Source organism: Crinia signifera, chromosome 4 (genome assembly GCF_055691185.1).
Source record: "Crinia signifera chromosome 4, ASM5569118v1, whole genome shotgun sequence".
Lineage (NCBI taxonomy): Eukaryota > Metazoa > Chordata > Amphibia > Anura > Myobatrachidae > Crinia > Crinia signifera.
Window position 1 is genome coordinate 325405635 of NC_139220.1, and position 17760 is coordinate 325423394.

Consider the following 17760-nt stretch of genomic DNA (forward strand, 5'->3'; position numbering starts at 1 on the left):
CGGTGCCCACACAGACCCTGCTGCTGCTTGCTCCCCCAATCGTCTGCTGGGGCTGGCTTACAGTAGTTATGCCACTGATAATAAGCCAACATCCACTTTGGGCACAGACCATGTATCCACTACAGAGGTTTAAATGACATCACGGTCAAAAACAGCTACCCACTCCCGTTGATTACTGAACTTTTTGATTGTGTCAAAGGCACAAAGGTCTTTACCAAATTAGAACTCAGGGGGGCGTATCACCTCATAGAAATTCGAAAAGGTGACGAATGGAAAACAGAATTCAATACAAGAGATGGTCATTACAAATATATAGTGATGCCATTCGGTCTCTGCAATGCCCCAGCAGTTTTCCAACAATTCGTAATTGAGATCTTCTTAGACAAGTTTTTAGTTATTTATTTGGACGACATCTTAATCTTTTCCAAGGACATCGATTCTCATTGCTCCCAAGGGAAAAAGGTTCTTTCTCAACTTAGACAAAACAAGCTCTATAGTAAACTCTCCAAATGCACATTCGAAGTATCTTCTGTTCCATTCCTGGGTTATATAATTTCTGGGTCTGAGCTTCACATGGATCCTGAAAAGCTGGAAGCTATTAGTGAGTGGTCTGAAAGCCGTCCAATGCTTTATTGGTTTTGCTAACTACAACCAGAAGTTTATCCGAGGATTCTCCATACTAACTGCTCCTATCACAGCACTTACCCAGAAAGGAACCAATCCAGCTTTCTGGTCTCCCGAAGCTGTATCTGCTTTCCAACTCCTCAAGCAGTCATTTATTTCAGCCCCAATTATTCTACAACCAGATATCAACCAGCCATTCTTTTTAGAAGTGGATGCCTCAAGTGCAGTAGTGGGAGCTGTGCTGTCCCAGCTGTCCAGTGATGGGAAACAACATCCTTGTGGGTTCTTTTCCCATAAATTCCTGCCTGCTGAGCGAAACTACTCCATTGGAGATCATATACTGGCCATAAAGTTGGCACTCAAAGAATAGAGGTATCTCTTGGAATGTGCTAAATTTCCAATGACAATATTCACTGATCATAAGAATTTACTATTCCTCCTGTCTGCTCAATGTTTGGATCCCCACCAGGCACGATGGTCCTTCTTCTTTTCTAGGTTCACCTTCAAAATGATGTATCGTCCTGGCTTCCGGAATGGGAAAGCTGATGCCTTATCATGGTGCATGGAGGAAGATTAGTTACGTCAAGCGAGCTATCCTGTTATTAACCCCACAGCGTTCGCTGCTACACAAGTGTGGCCCATTTGGACAATAATTCCATATTCTTTGAGTTCCGTCCAAGATTGTTGTCTTGGGCACATAATCCTTGTTCTCCGGGCATCCTTGTGCCCAAAACACCTTCAAAATTTTAAAATGATCCTACTGGTTGCCACAGATGAGAAAAGACGTCATTGAGTTTGTGGCATCCTGCCCCATATATGTAAAACATAAGGTTCCATACCAAGCCCCTGCTGGCACGCTTCAACCTCTGAAGATTCCTACGCATCCCTGGCTGCATCTCTCAACGGACTTCATCTCCGAGCTTCCAAAGTCCCAAGAATATAACACAATTTGGGTAGTGATGGATTGATTCTCAAAGATGGCCCGGTTTATACCACTCACAGGGTTACCATCTGCTCCCAAATTAGCTCAAGTCTTTATTCAAAATATTGTCAGAAGCCATGGTTTACCTACTGAAATTATCTCAGATCACGGAGTGTAATTTGTGGCAAGATTCTGGAGCGCATTGTCTGCTGCTCTTCAAGTGAAACTAAAATTCTCTTCAGCATATCACCCGCAAACCAATGGCCAGACTGAAAGAGTAAATCAGGACTTAAAAGCCTTTTTATGTATGTATGTCTCTTCCTCCCAGGATGATTGGGTGAGACTTCGCTCATAACGTCAGATATCATTCCTCCATGGGATGCTCTCCCTTCTACATTGTCTACAGTCAGCATCCAAGGCCTCCTAGCTTTGAGCCATTACCTGCGACTGAAGTTCCTGCCGCCACATCTGCCCTGAGGCACTTTTCCCATTTTGAATAGAGTTCATATTGCTTTAAAAAAGGCTTGTGTGCGATACAAGTTCTTTGCAGACCGAAGAAGACGGGCTGTTCCTGTGCTCCAACCTGGAGATAGAGTATGGTTACCTGTTCCTTCAATGAAATTTGCTCCTAGACTCATTGGGCCATATCCTGTGGAGCAAAGAATTAATCCTGTTGCATACAAGATAAAGGTGCCTAAATCCCTGAGAATACCCAACTCCTTCCATATCTCTCTTTTACAGCCTTTGGTACTCAATCGCTACCAGATATCTCCTCCTGCGTTTCCCAAGATTCATACTCACTGTGGTGTGGAAGTCGAAGTGAATGGGATTCTGGGTTCACGTCATAGATACAGCCATCTCAAGTACCTTATCGACTGGAAAGGATATGGTCCTGAGGAGAGAAGTTGGGCGGACGATGTACACGCCCCTCACTTGATGGATACATTTCATCAAGAAAATCCTTCCAAGCCCAAATGGTGTTCAGTGCCCACCCTAAAAGGGGGGTATATGTCACAAATTAGAGTGCGCGGTCCCGTGTGCGCCCACACCTCTTACCTTGGTCCATGCTGCATCACAGGCCCATTACTTGTGTCCCTTCAGGCTGCAGCTCATGGCGCAAAGTCCCCTGTGTACCTTGTGCCCCCGGGCCTTTTCATGGTGTCCTTTGCCAGTTCCACACCTGGCTCATGCTGCATGGGCGCCGCCATGACACCTCAGGTCAGCTGACAGTATGGACCAATTGTGCTGTATTCTGTCCTGAACCCTGACTTTGTTTCCTGTGTCAGAATCCAGATAATTCCAGATACTTCCTGGTTCTGATTGCTGCTTCCTCTTGCAAGAGATAAGCCAAGGATCTAGCCCAGCCTCCTTGCCTTGAACTATTCTTTCTTCTGCTCCCTGAGTGTTTGCCCCAGAGACAGAGATTCACAGGCTCCAGTCTCCCAGCGATTCCACCTTCAGTGTCCTGCTGCTGCTGTTACACTATCCCTGTGGTTGAGAGTGCCCAGCTATCTCCAGCAGAGGTAATTACTGGCCCTGGCTAGCTCTCCCTTGCTAGCTCCCAGGCTAGAACTCCATTTTGGCTCCCAGGCCAACCTGTTAACTTGCACCAGAGACTATTACCATATCAAGTTCTGACCGTCGACAGTTCCGTGTACACCTGAGTTGACTACTCATTGCTACAGACTTCAGAGACTATTTACATCTCAAGTTCTGACTGTCGACAGTACCGTCAACACCTGGATTGACTACTCATTGCTACAGACTTCAGTGACAACCCCCATCAGTGTCCTGACTGTCGACCACCAGCTGTTGTGTACACCAGAGACTTTACCATCCTTGTCCTGGCTGTCGAGATCTCCAGCCATCAACACTCATACCGGCTCCCAGGCCATCTACAAGGTATTACTGGTTCCTAGTGAGAAATGGGGGTATACTCGAGATGGGGTACTCAGAGTAGGAATAGGCGCCCTGTGGGGTGTGTTGCTCAGCTGCTCCTGCTGGAGGGATGTCAACCCTCCTATGGGTACGAAATAGGGAAAAGAAAAAGTGGAGCGCTAGGTGGATCAATTGGATATCACAATTTTATTCTTTAAAAAATATATAGTAAAAACAATTAATAAAAGTAATTGTAAACAATAGCATTTGTATAAATGACAATAAAAATGAATGGACAAGGAAGATAATACTTATGTCTCTGCGTAGCTGCCGTATATCCTTGTTTCGTCGTGATGTCACGACTTTATCAAAGGTATCAAACCTTTGATAAAGTCGTGACATCACGACGAAACATGTTAGGCAGCACTTGCTAACTATAATTGGACCAGGAAGAATCTCTACCTCCGCTGCCCCCCCCCCCCCCGACCCTGGCTTTTCCCTTTCATTGTCATCCCTCTGGATTGCCCTCCTAATTTTATTCCAATTGGGTAACCTTCCACCAACACATCGTGGACCCCAACACTCGCAACATCGTGAGGACCCTTCAACAGAAGGAAACAGATCATCCTCCAGCGAGCTACCCACTCCAGTTCCCCCCTGAATTTAGCGCATCATAGCGAGGACCCCAAAATTGGGAATCAGATCATCCTCCAGCGTTCAATTTACAACATCCAGGACGGCAACTTGTCTACCCCCACATTCCAGGGCTAAATCCAACGTACAAAAGCCCCAAAACCATCAAGGATATACGGCAGCTATGCAGAGACATAAGTATTATCTTCCTTGTCCATTCATTTTTATTGTCATTTATACAAATGCTATTGTTTACAATTACTTTTATTAATTGTTTTTACTATATATTTTTTAAAGAATAAAATTGTGATATATCCAATTGATCCACCTAGCGCTCCACTTTTTCTTTTCCCTATTACTGGTTCCTAGGCTGTCTACAATTTATCTCTGGCTCCCAGGCCATCTCCACGTATCTCTGGCTCCCAGGCCATCTACAATTTATCTTGGCTCCCAGGCCATCAACACTTCTACCGGCTCCCAAGCATCTCTGGCTCCCAGGCCATATCCATGTATCTCCAGCTCGCAGGCCATCTCCACTTCTACCGGCTCCCAGGCTTTCTCCAAGTATCTCTGGCTCCTAGGCTGTCAACACTTCAACTGGCTCCCAGGCTGCCTCCAAGTATTTCCGGCTCCCAGGCCACCAACACATCTACTGGCTCCCAGGCCGTCATCACTTCTTTCCAGCTTCCAGGCCATCGACAAACTCCTACTGGCCCTCAGGCCATTACCTGTCATCCCAGGCTTTCAGGCATACAAGACATCCCTCAATTTCCTGTCAACATCCTCAGCACCAGCCAGCTGCTGCCAGAGAACCAGAGCAGGGGGCCGCGACCTGCTTGTCAGATGCAGCCAAGTCCAAAGCTCCTTGGGGGACTCCCTGGTGAATACCTCGGACAAGTTAGACTCCACGCCCCTGTTCGTGGTCTCCACTAACTCTCTGGTTCAGCTGCTTATTGGTGTCCCAGTGCATGAGTTCTCCATACCTCAATCCTTGGGTAAACAAAAGCTGCAGTTGTGTTTCGCCTAGTTGGCTGGTTGCAGCATGACAAAAGATAATTGCCAAAAACTGTCAAAGTGATCAAAATAAATGTAACCAATTTATAGTAGTAGAGCATGGGGAAGGTTCGGATTCTATTCAAAACACAAGTTATTGATGCTAAAACTTTCAGTACATGACCGCAGTAATGTAAAGGTTATAACTAGGGATGCAAATCCCATGGCATTTTTTAAATCCCGGGATTTGCAATTGAAAAATGCCTAATCCCGGGATTCCTGGGATATCCGGGATTGAGTTTGTCAAAATAATGACAACTTAAATCCCATCTGTCCCCTCAAAACCAGTGTCGCTTACCCGGGTGGCGGTGGTCGGAATCCCGGCGGTGGTCAGGAGCCTGTTGGTGGTGATGTGGAATTTTGGTGCCAGGAGATGATGAAGTGGTTGGGTTCCAGGTGGCAGTGTGGTGGATAGGCGCAGTGCAGCAGGCAGGCTGCGCAGCATGACCTCTGACATCGTCATGCTGCGCACAGCTGCAGAGCAGCACGGCATTAGATTTGCACATGCAAAGGGCAATCCTGGAATCCTGGGATTGTAAAATCCAATCCCAGTATTCAAATCCGGGCATTTTTTTTGTGCCAAAACTCCAGATCCCGCCGATCCCTATCCCGTGATTGGCCACCCTAGTTACAACAGTCAATAAGAGGCACCGTATGATCAGCATTTCAACGTGCAACACATAAAAACGTCTACATGGATTTGGGGGTATTTTCTCAGGTTTTTTTTTTACTTTTATGTTTTACGTTTAAGTGCCAAAAGCTAAATTTTCTAGTTGCTGCATCTGTCATTTGTATCGTTCTGCTTCATCAGTAAATATCTCTTGAGTATAATTAACAAAAAATATGAACACACAGGAGTTACTATAATAATACAGCTGGGGTTGCAACAGGATTCTCCATAGATTCCTCCACAATTTTTCTATAGTAATAAATAAATAAATAAATAAATAAATGAAGCTAAGATCCTCAGTCTCACCTTCTACAGATCGGCTGCTGACGTGCTGCCCTGAAAGCTCTGCATGGCTTTTTCAAAGGTCATTGGATGTGTATATTAATTATTGTTAACCGTCACAGTTATCTCTATTTATTTCAGTATTTATTCTTGTTATTTTACATATTGTATGGGGAGAAGAGTTTCAGAAGCAACAAATGAATCATTGGTTATAGGAGACCAGCAAAAGACGTTAGAGATCCCTTACCTCATCACTGATATTCTCATACAAAGAGGAGGCGACAGAGTAGAGAAAACTACACTAATAATAAGGTGGGTGTTCAATCTGTGCGGGTGGAAATAGCAGCACCTCACCTATTCAATGCTGTCGTTACTGATAGCATTGAAGGCAGTCAGAACCAACTTTTTATAAATTCGGATTTGTTTTGTCAGAAACAGCCATGGATTGTCAAATTTATTGCCCCTTTTGAACAATCTGCCGATCCATTGACTTTTGGACACTCAACAACCGGAGCATTGAATTCCAACTGTCAACTTACTGTTGGATGAAAACGGCCCACGATTCCGACTGTCAGGACGTTCTGACAGTCGGAATCCTGGATTGAATACCCCCCGTAAGTGAGGGGAATGCAGAGAAAGGAATATATTAGTAAGTCTGCTCGAAGCAAATGCTTTCAAAGATAGTCTGCTACCTTGTGATTGCCTCTGTGTTTGTGCATGTGTGAGAAAGATATATAGTTACACTCGCTGTGTTTCAGAGACACACAATAAGACACTAGGCACCCCAATGGTCTAGGTTTTAGGTATATCCATGCTTAGCCACAGGTGACTTAATTAGTACCTCAGTTTGATTTACCCATCTGTGCTGAGTCCCAGTAATACTTAAAACATGTGCTGCTGGGGTGACTTGAGAACCACATTTGGGAACCTCTGCCATGGGTGCAAATATCAGGATGCCGTTTATAGAATTAGCCATAGATTTTCAGTGGGCAATATAATATTGAGTTCCGATCCCTTAAACCAAATAAATTGCAGACTATAGCAGTCTATAGTCTTCACCCCTTGCATTGTGTCATAAATTAAAGTGGCATTAAATGATCATTCCCATTGATCTGGTTATTAGCCACCAGTGGTCATGCACAAGCTTCATAGAAAGGGTAGTAGATAAGTGGAATAGACTCCCAGAAGTGGTAGACCAGGGGTAGCCAACTCCAGTCCTCGAGAGCTACCGACAGGTCGCATTTTCTATTTTTAGGAAAAGTATTGTCCAACCATTAGCACTACCCTTAGTTTTCATAAGGTGCCATTTTCCAGACAACCTAGCTGCTGCACAGGTGCTCTCATTACTGACTGACATATTTTCAAAGATCCACAGGTGGAGCTAATTACTTCACTTGTGATTCTGTGAGGAGATCTGGAAAACATTAACTGTTGGTAGCTCTTGAGGACTGGAGTTGGCTACCCCAGTGGTAGAGGCTAACACAGTAGAGCAATTTGAACATTCTTGGGATAGGCATATAAATATATCCTTACCTGAGGTTTAAAAAGGGTGGAGGCTACCTAAAGGATAACTAAGGTGCAGACAAGATGGGTCAAGTGGTTCTTACCTGCCATCCAATTCTATGTAACCATTGCGCAATATATACCAGTGATGGACAACATGCGGCTTTACAGCTGTTGTGAAGATACTGTACATAGCATGCCCTGCCACAGGTTTTGTTGGCAGGACATGCTGGGACTTGTAGTTCAAAAACCACCAGAAAGACATGGGGGTCATTTTGGTTGGCTTGGTAAGCTGCAAAACTCATAGCTTACCAAGCCTCTGTGATGCTCCCCCCCCCCCCCCAAATACCCGCCACTCCCCACTGCCGTTTCTTCTCGAAACCACGCTAGGGGATGTGTTACGAAGTCACATCCCCTCTCGTGTGCCCGCAGCTGGAGAAATCACTCAATGCTCGCCAACCATCAAAGGTCTTCCTCTGCCTTAACAAATATAAGTCAGACTCAACTGACTATTTGCAGGCACCTGGGACAAAGACAGGGCCCCTGGAAGGCATCGGCCCACCCGTGTACCCATGGGAACGCCCAGTGTTTTCATGGTGATGCCCATGAAACGCTGGGCATTCCCATGTAAATAAACGAAAGCATATGCTCAGATACATGGGGGTAAACTTTAAACAGCTTATCAGCTAACTTGTCACCATCGCCATCTATGGTATGTTTCCCAGCGTCTGCGACCGGCTGAGCAAGCAGGCTGATGCGGCTGCCGGCGGCAGGATCATGGGTCTAGAGACATTCAGTCTCACTGCGAGAGCTGTGTAGCGATGCAGCAGGGCAGAGCTGGCCCTAGCCTAAATGACACCCTAGGCAAGATTTTGGCTGGTGCCCCCTAGCACCGCCACTAGTTCCGCCTCTGACCCTGCTCCCCTTTCCCAGCACCATCAACCCTCATCATAGCAGTCATCATTTTGGTGCTCCTACCCGCAATATTTTTAATAGAAACAGTGCACACATTCGGTGCGCAGCCCAAACAGGGGTGTTTTCTTGCTGGGAAGGGGTATGGCCACACAATAGTACCCCCAATTCAAATTATGCCACACAGTAGTGCAACTTTATTCACATTATATCATGCGATGGTGTCCCTTATTCACGTTACATCACACAGTAGTACCACTTTACCTTATATACATTACTCCTCATATTATTCACATTATACCCTTAGAAAAAAATCCTGAGAAAATATTGTATTTTAAGCACCTCCCTGGCCACACTGCAACCCAGCACCAATCAGTGTGTGCTGGGAAGAGGAGAAGAGCTGTAGCTGCTGCTGTCACTTAAGCGGAGGGGGCCCGGGGCCCCCACTGGGCCCTTCCATCAGACTTTGGCCTGGGTAATTTGTACCCCCTACCCATTTCTCTCGGCACCCCTGATAATACCACACAATAATGCCCCTTACACATGACACACATTATTAATGTCCTTATAACCATAATGCCCCTTACACATTATGCCAACCTTTATTAATGCCCTTCATACACATGACACACATAATGCCCATTACACATATGTTGCACATTATTAATGCCCTTATACACATGACACACATAATGCCTGTTACACATATGTTGCACGTTATTAATGCATTTATACATGACACACATAATGCCCCTTACACATATGCCAAACACTATTGCACAACCAACCCACCCGCAGACAGCACTCGCACAGCCGCTAACACTGTGACCTCTGCCTCTGCTTGGATACAGATGTTTCCTCATACATCTTGCTTCAATAGGCCATGCAGCTCCTGGCCAGTTCTGCTAACGTTGGGTGACTTTTTTTCTGAAATTTCATCTTATTTGCATTATTATGTGACCAGGGCACACAAGGAGCTTCTGATGATTAAAATGATATGCGGCATGCCTATATTCTGTGTGCGACTGTTGCTGTACCTGCATACGGAATGCTATGTTACAGTGATTTCCATATACACTATTTCATATGCAGATACAGCCTCACTCACACACAGAATGTATGCATGCTGCATATCATTTTAATCAGCAGAAGCTGCTGCTGCCCCTGGGCATTGCCTAGTTTGCCTATGCCTAGGGCCGGCTCTGGAGATGAGCAGGTGAATAGCCTGCTGTCCAACGTGTTTCATCCAATGATGGACTTCATCAAAGGGGTTGTATCTCAGGAATACGTTTCAGGTATTTTATATGCTTCATTATTGCTGACACATCTGAGCTCAAATAATGGCTGTATCAAAGGCTCCATTTTTACATGCGACAAATATTAATATAATATCCATATAAGTGCATATGCTCTCGTTATCTTAAAAAATAAAACAAACATAAAAGCAATGATAAGAACACAAGGAAAGAAAACAAGAATAAATGAAGTATATCAGCATGTGTCCAGTGGTCTGCATCACTCACAGCATCCTAAGGCAAAAAGGGTGTCACATTAGGATGCTGTGAGCTGTGGAAAGTTTTTGAATAGTACAAAAAAGTGTCCATCTTATCTTTTTGATTCTTCAATTATAATAGCATACCTCCACACTCCGTGGACCTACAAATTGTGGCATGTTTGACATGGTGGAGGCAGGACCTAATGATGTGTCAGTCTGTCCTTCATAGTGTCTAGTAGTGTCTCTCAACTCTTCGATTCTCCAGGTAAGGTGACCATAAATATAGGCAAGTATGATCTGGGCTGATATTGAGTCGCACTCATATGCTGCTAAGAACTCCGTCCTTGTTGTAAATCTGTGGAGCAGAAAGTGCAAAGAAAAGTAATGTAGGATAATAAATGTTTTTATGAAATTAAATAACATTGGCTAGGTATTACTTATAGGTTATTTGAGAATCTTATATATGTTCCCTTAATTGTTGCACCTATAGATAAACACGACCTTGACTGCCGAATTTGTTCTCTTGGGATTCCAGAATATACACAGTCTGCAGCTTTTCATCTTCCTCCTTGTCCTGATGATGTACTGCATGACGGTATTAGGCAACCTCATGATCATCTCGTTAGTGTCCTACAGCAAGATCCTCCAGTCCCCCATGTACTTCTTCCTCACCCAGCTGTCCATATCTGATATCATGTTGACCACAGACATCGTACCTAACATGCTCCACGTTGTCCTCAATGGGGTGACTGCTATATCGTTCACGGGGTGCATCACCCAGTTTTATTTCTTCTCCCTTTCAGAATGTCTACAGTGTCTTCTCCTGACGGCGATGTCTTATGACAGATATTTGGCCATCTGTAGGCCCTTAAGTTATATTTCAGTAATGAACGGCATGTTGTGTCTGATATTAATTATTATGTGTTGGCTATTCAGCATTACTATATCACTGATTAACACAGTGTCTGTAGGGTTGTTGCAGTTTTGTGGTCCAAACATCCTCGATCACTTCTTCTGTGATTACACCCCCCTAATAAAACTATCCTGCTCAGATACATGGGCTGTGCAATTAGAGGTTATGCTTCTTGGCTTTCCCGTAGTTGTCTTTCCATTTGTGATCGTCATTGTGTCCTATGCCCATATTATCTGGGTTATACTAAGGATTCCCTCTGTTAATGGGAGGCAGAAAGCCTTCTCCACCTGTAGCTCCCACCTGACTGTAGTTTTCACTTATTACATTACACTCATATCTATGTACGGTCTTCCGGACAGAGGACAATCGAAGTACTCAAGCAAAGAAGCTTCATTACTCTACACATTGGCCATTCCATTATTCAATCCAATCATTTACAGCTTGAGAAATAAAGACATGAAGGTTGCTTTGCTAAAGGCTATTGATAGTATCATGGTATTCTATTCTAATGTGTTCTGAACATGTAACATGTATCAAGTCATGTATGGAGGAAAGGGTGGTTGTTTCCAAGATTGTGTGCAACCAGGGTCATCACAGGAAAAAAAAATGTTGACATGGAACCCTCATTAAGTTTCTTTTAGTGGTGTCTCTACCTACAAAGTTATCTGATATGGTGAAGTATATTGCAGAAAATAGGCGCAGCCTCATGGGGAAGGAGGCATGACATCATGGGTAGGGGTGTGGCTTTGTAGCCCAATTATCGCCACTGCCGAATAGCATTATCTGCAATTGCTCAACATTGTCTTTGGCGTCGCTCTGCTTCAATAAAACGGGGGATCTTCGTATGCTCCCTTCTTACTCTCTGAATAAACCAATATGAATTTTGTATGACTTTTTGTATACCGGCACAAACAGTATATGATGACATAGGGGTAGCTGCACGAAGCCTTGGAGAGAGGTAAAGCTGAGATGAATAAAGTACCATCCAAACAGCTTCAAACTGCCTTGTTACGGCTGTGTTTGAAAAATGAGAGTTGGAAGCTGGTTAGTTGGTAGCTTATCTCTGTCTACTTTATCTCCATCTAAGGCTTAGTAAATAAACCTCTGTGTTAAAAAAATGGCAGTTAGCAGCCTCTCCAAAACTTTGTACATCTGCCACATATGAGCAATGTACTAAGAGGAAAATTTAGTAGACATCCGTCTTTCGGGATTTTACTGCATTTCCATAAGTACTGAGTCTGGAAATGGCGGGCTTTGGTACACCATTGCCCTATAGAGACCTATAGTCTTTTTTGTGCATCCCACCACTTACCCACAAAATCGTAATGGAGGATGACTTCGGCCAACAGAAGCCACCCAGCACCGGAAGGGACGGGAAAGCAGATGCATGGGGAGGAACTGCTGACCGGGGACAGTATAGTCAGCAGAGGGTACCCGCACTGGGGTCCCACCACTGTTCTATTCAAAGCCACTAATACCATCCTACTGCCTGCTGACTGCAAGGCTTCCCAGGAACTGATGTCCACTGTGCTTACAGACCCACACCCTGGGCATCACAGCCCCTCATCCAACTTTCAAAGGGCAACTCTTTTCTTTACGAACAGAAGAGAAAACATTCGATGGTGAGCAACATCTAATGTTTCCTCCTCTGTGTGGCCACATACAAGTGATTGTGTAAGCATACACTCACATCGTAGAGCAGGGAGTCGGGTGGCGGGGTGGGCGTGCATTTGGCATTTACCTCCCCCCTAGGCAGCGAATACAATGAACAGCCTAGTAAACAGCTTTGAATTACTCCCATCGGGTTAACACTTCTAGTGATTGATGTTGGCCTCAGTCATCAGTTTGGAAACTGATACAGTACGATAAATTTACAAATCAGAAATGACTAAATGTTGTTTTCTGTCATTCATATATTTGTCCTCCTTGTTTTTCAACTGCGATTTTTAATATTTCATACCTGACAACTTTTTGAAGGGGGAGATCGGGACTCCCACCCGGCAAAGCCCGGCATGTGCCCAAAAAAGGGGTGTGGTCTTAAAAAGGGGCATGGTCTCCCTGCATCCGCACAGCGTCTATTCTTGCCAGGCTGGGGGGACTCCCAAATACCCCTCCTCCACCGCGGGACAATGGCGGCCCCGGGCGGGACGCGGGACGTTCCCGCGGTAAGCGGGACAGTTGGGAGGTATGATATTTTGTTGAAATTGACAGCCCCCGTGTCACTTAAAGATAAACAATAAAGAAAAAAACACTTACATTTTCTAATTTGTAATCTCAAAGAAGGAAAAAGAAAACTCGGTTACGTCAAAGCAGCCTCCCGCATGCACACATCAAAAATGTTACTGGTCTCCAGGGAGGAATTGTTGTTGAGAAACATAACACCACAGCGACTCACCTGCAGTCTACAGTGGGCCTAATTCAGACCCGTTTGCAGGACTGTGAATTTGCAGCCCAAGCGATTACCGAACTATAGCGCATGCGCATGGATTGTACAGTAAATGCGTGAGGACTCCCTACAATGAACAACATCGTCTTCTATTTTTGCTGGCCGTATACAGCAGTGATTGATAGGCATCTGGTGTTTGGGGGTGGCACCTGGCTGTTTAATGGGATATCAGGAGAAAGTGCAGCCGTGGTCAGCCGTTTTCAGGGAGAGCCTCTGATGTCAGCCGCGGACATGGACCCACCAGTATTTTCATGGGGATGCCCTGCTTCCAGCCCCTGCCTACCCCCTTCAGTCCCCTGCTGATTTCAAATGCAAAGTGTGATACTCACTAAAGGCGTTCGCACAGGGGGACTGCGCAAGTGCATATTCCTGCATGCACATGTGCGGACCCACAAAACCGTAATGGGGGATGACTTCGGCCCGGGAATAAACTGAACCTGAATCAGGCCCACAATTCGGCTGAATTTCTCTCAATAAAAACATGGCATTTCAGGGCCGTAACTGGGGTTACAGTCTAAATGGTAGACAGTCAATAGGTTTTATTTATTAACAGGTTTTTATATAGCGCAAACATATTCCGCAGCGTTTTACACAGCATAGTTATGAGCAAAAACATGGAATGAATTACAGCACAAGACAGTTTAGGACAAGTACATGGTAAATATGGATAGTTGCATCAGGGGACAGGACACTGAAGCAATTATCAGGGTGGAAGAGGTTTATATATTCTAAGAAAGGCACATGAGGAGAGAGGGCCCTGCTCGTGAGAGCTTATATTCTAAAGGGGAGGGTTAGACAGACTGGGGTGGCACAGAAGGGAAGGGGCAGACAGGCAGGGGTAATACAGAAGGGGAGGGGAATAGAGACAGGGGTGACACATAAGGGGGGGGCAGACAGACAGGGGTGACACTGAAGGGGTAGAAGTGGGCATAAACAGAAGGTTCGTATGAGAGATTGTCAGGTTTTATGCGGGAGGGTGAGGAGAGGTCAGCTTAGTCTTTGATATTTTAAGTCTAAAAAAGCGCTGGGTCATCCAAGAGTAGGCAGCAGAGAAACAGTTGGAGATATGAGTGAGGATAGAGGGAGAGAGATCTGGAAAGGAGATATCAGTATTAAGGTTGAGACCAAAGGGCAACACAGAAAAAAATAGTCGACTCAAGAAAAAATTCGACACGGAAATGGTCAACTTTTGAGAAGGTCCACCGCCTTTCTCTTTTTTTGTGTCAAATTGTACATTACATCATATGGACCCCAAATTATCTTTGCATGGCTCCCTTCCAGCATCATGCGTGGGACACTTTTCCATTCCCAGCTGGAGTCTACGTGGATGGTAATGGTCTAAAAAAAGAAAAAATGCAATTCTGGCAAATGCATAGCAGTTGCAACTAAACATGCTGCAATCTATGCTACTGGTGCCCAACATTGAATAACCACCAATGTTGACATGATGGTCATTATTAGGATGTTACAATCTAGTAGGAAGGAAAGACAGTCAGATTACTTGAGGTGCAAGCAAGCAGGATGTGGCTTGATAGCAAGAGGTGAGCGGGCAGAGATGGTCAAGACATGAGGCAGGGGGTTGGAGGACTAACCTCAGGACTAGGTTATGCAGTGGTACGCTTTGATAAATAGATGAGTTTTCAGTGCCCATTTGAAGCTTTGCAAGGTCTGGAGAGTTTAATGGAGCGAGGGAGTGCGTTCCACTGCAGGGGTGCAGCACGGGCAAAATACTGAACTCTAGCGTGGGAAGCAGTAATCAGGGTGGAGGAAAGACGACAGTCATCGGCCAACTGTAGGTAGGAAGGAGTATGAATGGAGATGAGGTTGGAGATATATGGAGCAATGGAATTAATGGTACTTGTGTAGTTTAACAGCAGCAGTTACGTAGTCAGCTTAGCGTCCCTGTCAGAATGAGCGCAGTGTTCCCGCGGCCAGCGTAGTTAAAAGAAGGGTAGTGTTTCCGCAAGTGTCCCTGTCAGAATCAGCATAGCGTAGTGTTCCCGCGTCCCTGTCAGAGCCAGCGTACTGCTCCCGCGGCCAGCTTAGTCAGTCAGCAGTATGCAGTACATTGTATCAGTTATGGCTGCCGACAAATTTATCATTTTTAACCTGCCACAGATGGAGGAGGAGTCAGTGAAATTCTTGAAGCTTTACCACTTTCTCCCTGAGACCAAGACGTGTCCTAATGGCCATCCAATGTGACTCATTGTGAAGGAGCAGATGTTGCGCTGCCACATAAGAAACTGGGGCAAAAAGGTTAGCGTCCGGGCCGTACAGTGGTTTCGTGGATGCCATCTCACGTGCATGACAATCATACGCTTCATGTTTTGTTGGGCGGAGGAGTTAACCAGCATCACGTTCTGTGAGCGTCATCTCTCCATTTTGAAAAAAAACACCATGCAGTATAACAACCTTATGCAGGAGGCCTGCACCGTGGACCTAATGTCGCAGCCCCAATGCCAGATTGGCGGTCCAGGGAAAATAGTTGAGGAAGACGAGATCCTCTTTGTACAGAAGAAAAGTCATGTGGGACATGTGCTGCCTCAACAGTGGCTGTTTGGAGGCATTTCCAGAGACACCGGTGAGTGCTTTGTGGAAAGACGTGACGCCAGCACCCTGATGGCCGCCATCAACAAATATATCGAACCAGGGATGACTATATACTCGGATTGCTGGCATGTATAAAACACCGAGCAGCTGGAGCAGGCAGGGTACCACCATGCACGGGTGAACCACTGCTACAATTTTGGCACTGGGGTTCACACCCAAAACACTGAACGCCTTTGGGGATTGTGTAAGTGGCGTAAAATAATGTCAAAGGGGCACTGCGAATTTCTTCTTCTTATTCCTCTTCCTCCTCTTCCTCCTCTTCCTCCTCTTCCTCCTTCTTCTTCTTCCCCACACTATCCTCTTCCTCCTTCTTCTTTTTCCCCACACTATCCACGCCAGCCCAAAGTTTGGCGAGTGCAGTGAGCCCCGGGAGGGGACGCATTACGCACCCTCCCGACCTTTTCATACCCCCACTATCCACGTCAGTGTGGAGTTGATTTTATTTACATGTATTCCGTGTCCCCTCAGTGCTAGCTGAGCTTGCCACTCTTTGGACTCGGTGGCTCACTGCGCTCACCTCACTTTATAAATTCAACTCCATGCTGACGTGGATAGTGGGAGTATGAAAAGGTCGGAAGGACATGTAACTCATCCCCTCGCGGGGGTCACTGCACTCGCCACGCTTCGTACTGGCGTGGATAGTTTGGATTTCAAATGGAGGCATTCGCCAGTATGTAACATGGATCACTGGCAAATGCCTCCTTTATTGTGCATGAGATGCACTTGTGTCCGCAACCCCTCTTTGTGCAGGAGATGCACGGGCTACCGAACCCCTAACCCTGTCGGCAGGGTTTATGTACCCTGCCGCAATAATTACTCAGACACAGAAGCATCTCAGGTGCTCCTGCATCTCAGACAGATGGAGCGCCGGAGATGGGATCATGCGGGCACCGGTACTGTGTGAGTGGAGCTCTCTAGGCTTGCCAGGGATGCCGGGAACAGAGATGCAGTTCCCGGCAACAGTACGGTGAGTAGCTGCCTCACGGGGACGCTACACTGACTATGCAGGGTTGCCGTGGAGTCACTACACTGACTATGCTAGGCAGCCATTGGGCTATGCTGATAATGAAGCTTAGGCTGCCGCAATGAAACTACACAAGTAAGGCAGCCATTGGGCTACGCTAATAACGTAGCTTCAAACGTAGCGTAAGCTGTCACTGTGAAACTACACAAGTACCAAATTAATGATATCCCTGTATGTGAGTTTGAGGAGTTTGAAGAGGATTATGTAGGGGAAGGGGAGCCAGAAAAGATTTTGTTGAAGGGGAAGGGTAGTATTGAAGTGGTAGGAGAGGAATATAAGCCTGGCTGTGAGGTTAATAACAGAATGGAGGGGAGCCAGATGGGAAGCGAGCAAGGCCAGTGAGGAGAACAATGCAGTAGTCTAGCTGTGAGATGACTAATGAGTGGATGATAAGTTGCACTCTAGGAGAGAAAAGGTCTTATATAAGCAATGTTGCATAACTGATACCAGCAAGAATGGGCCAGAGCTTGGATGTGAGGTGCGAAGGAGAGTGAGGAGTCAAGAGTGACACCAAGGCAGCATAGTTGGTAAATGGGGGAGATGATGGTGTTGTTAACAGTGATAGAGATATTAGATGGGGGTGGAACTCTGTGTGGGGGAAAGATAATGTGTTCAGTTTTGACAATATCGAGCTTCAGAGAGCACTCAGACATCCAGGAGGAGATAGTGGAGAGACAGTTAGAAACCTGAGAACAGTGGGGGACAGATCAGGAGAGGAGAGGTAGATTTTTGTTTCACCAGCATAGAGATGGTATTGGAGGCCAAAGGAGTTAATGAGTGCACCCAGGGAAGAGG

At 45.7% G+C, this 17760-nt stretch overlaps 1 protein-coding gene across 1 annotated transcript; it reads left to right on the forward strand.

Moving 5' to 3' along the window:
• The first annotated feature begins 1397 nt into the window (after nt 1–1397).
• Nucleotides 1398–11404, forward strand: LOC146073427 (olfactory receptor 1468-like). Its single transcript, XM_083180604.1, has 3 exons — nt 1398–1577; nt 2288–2464; nt 10463–11404. Exons 1-3 carry the CDS (start codon nt 1398–1400, stop codon nt 11402–11404), a joined length of 1299 nt encoding a protein of 432 aa, XP_083036730.1.
• The last annotated feature ends 6356 nt before the right edge of the window (nt 11405–17760 follow it).

Excerpts from the sequence above, each read along its gene's own strand:
- LOC146073427 (XM_083180604.1), top strand. The coding sequence starts at position 1,398 with ATGAGAAAAGACGTCATTGAGTTTGTGGCATCCTGCCCCATATATGTA. Across the intron at positions 1,578-2,287 it reads AAGAATATAACACAATTTGG|CCTTTGGTACTCAATCGCTA; the intron begins GTAGTGATGGAT and ends TCTCTTTTACAG. Across the intron at positions 2,465-10,462 it reads AGAGAAGTTGGGCGGACGAT|ATAAACACGACCTTGACTGC; the intron begins GTACACGCCCCT and ends TTGCACCTATAG.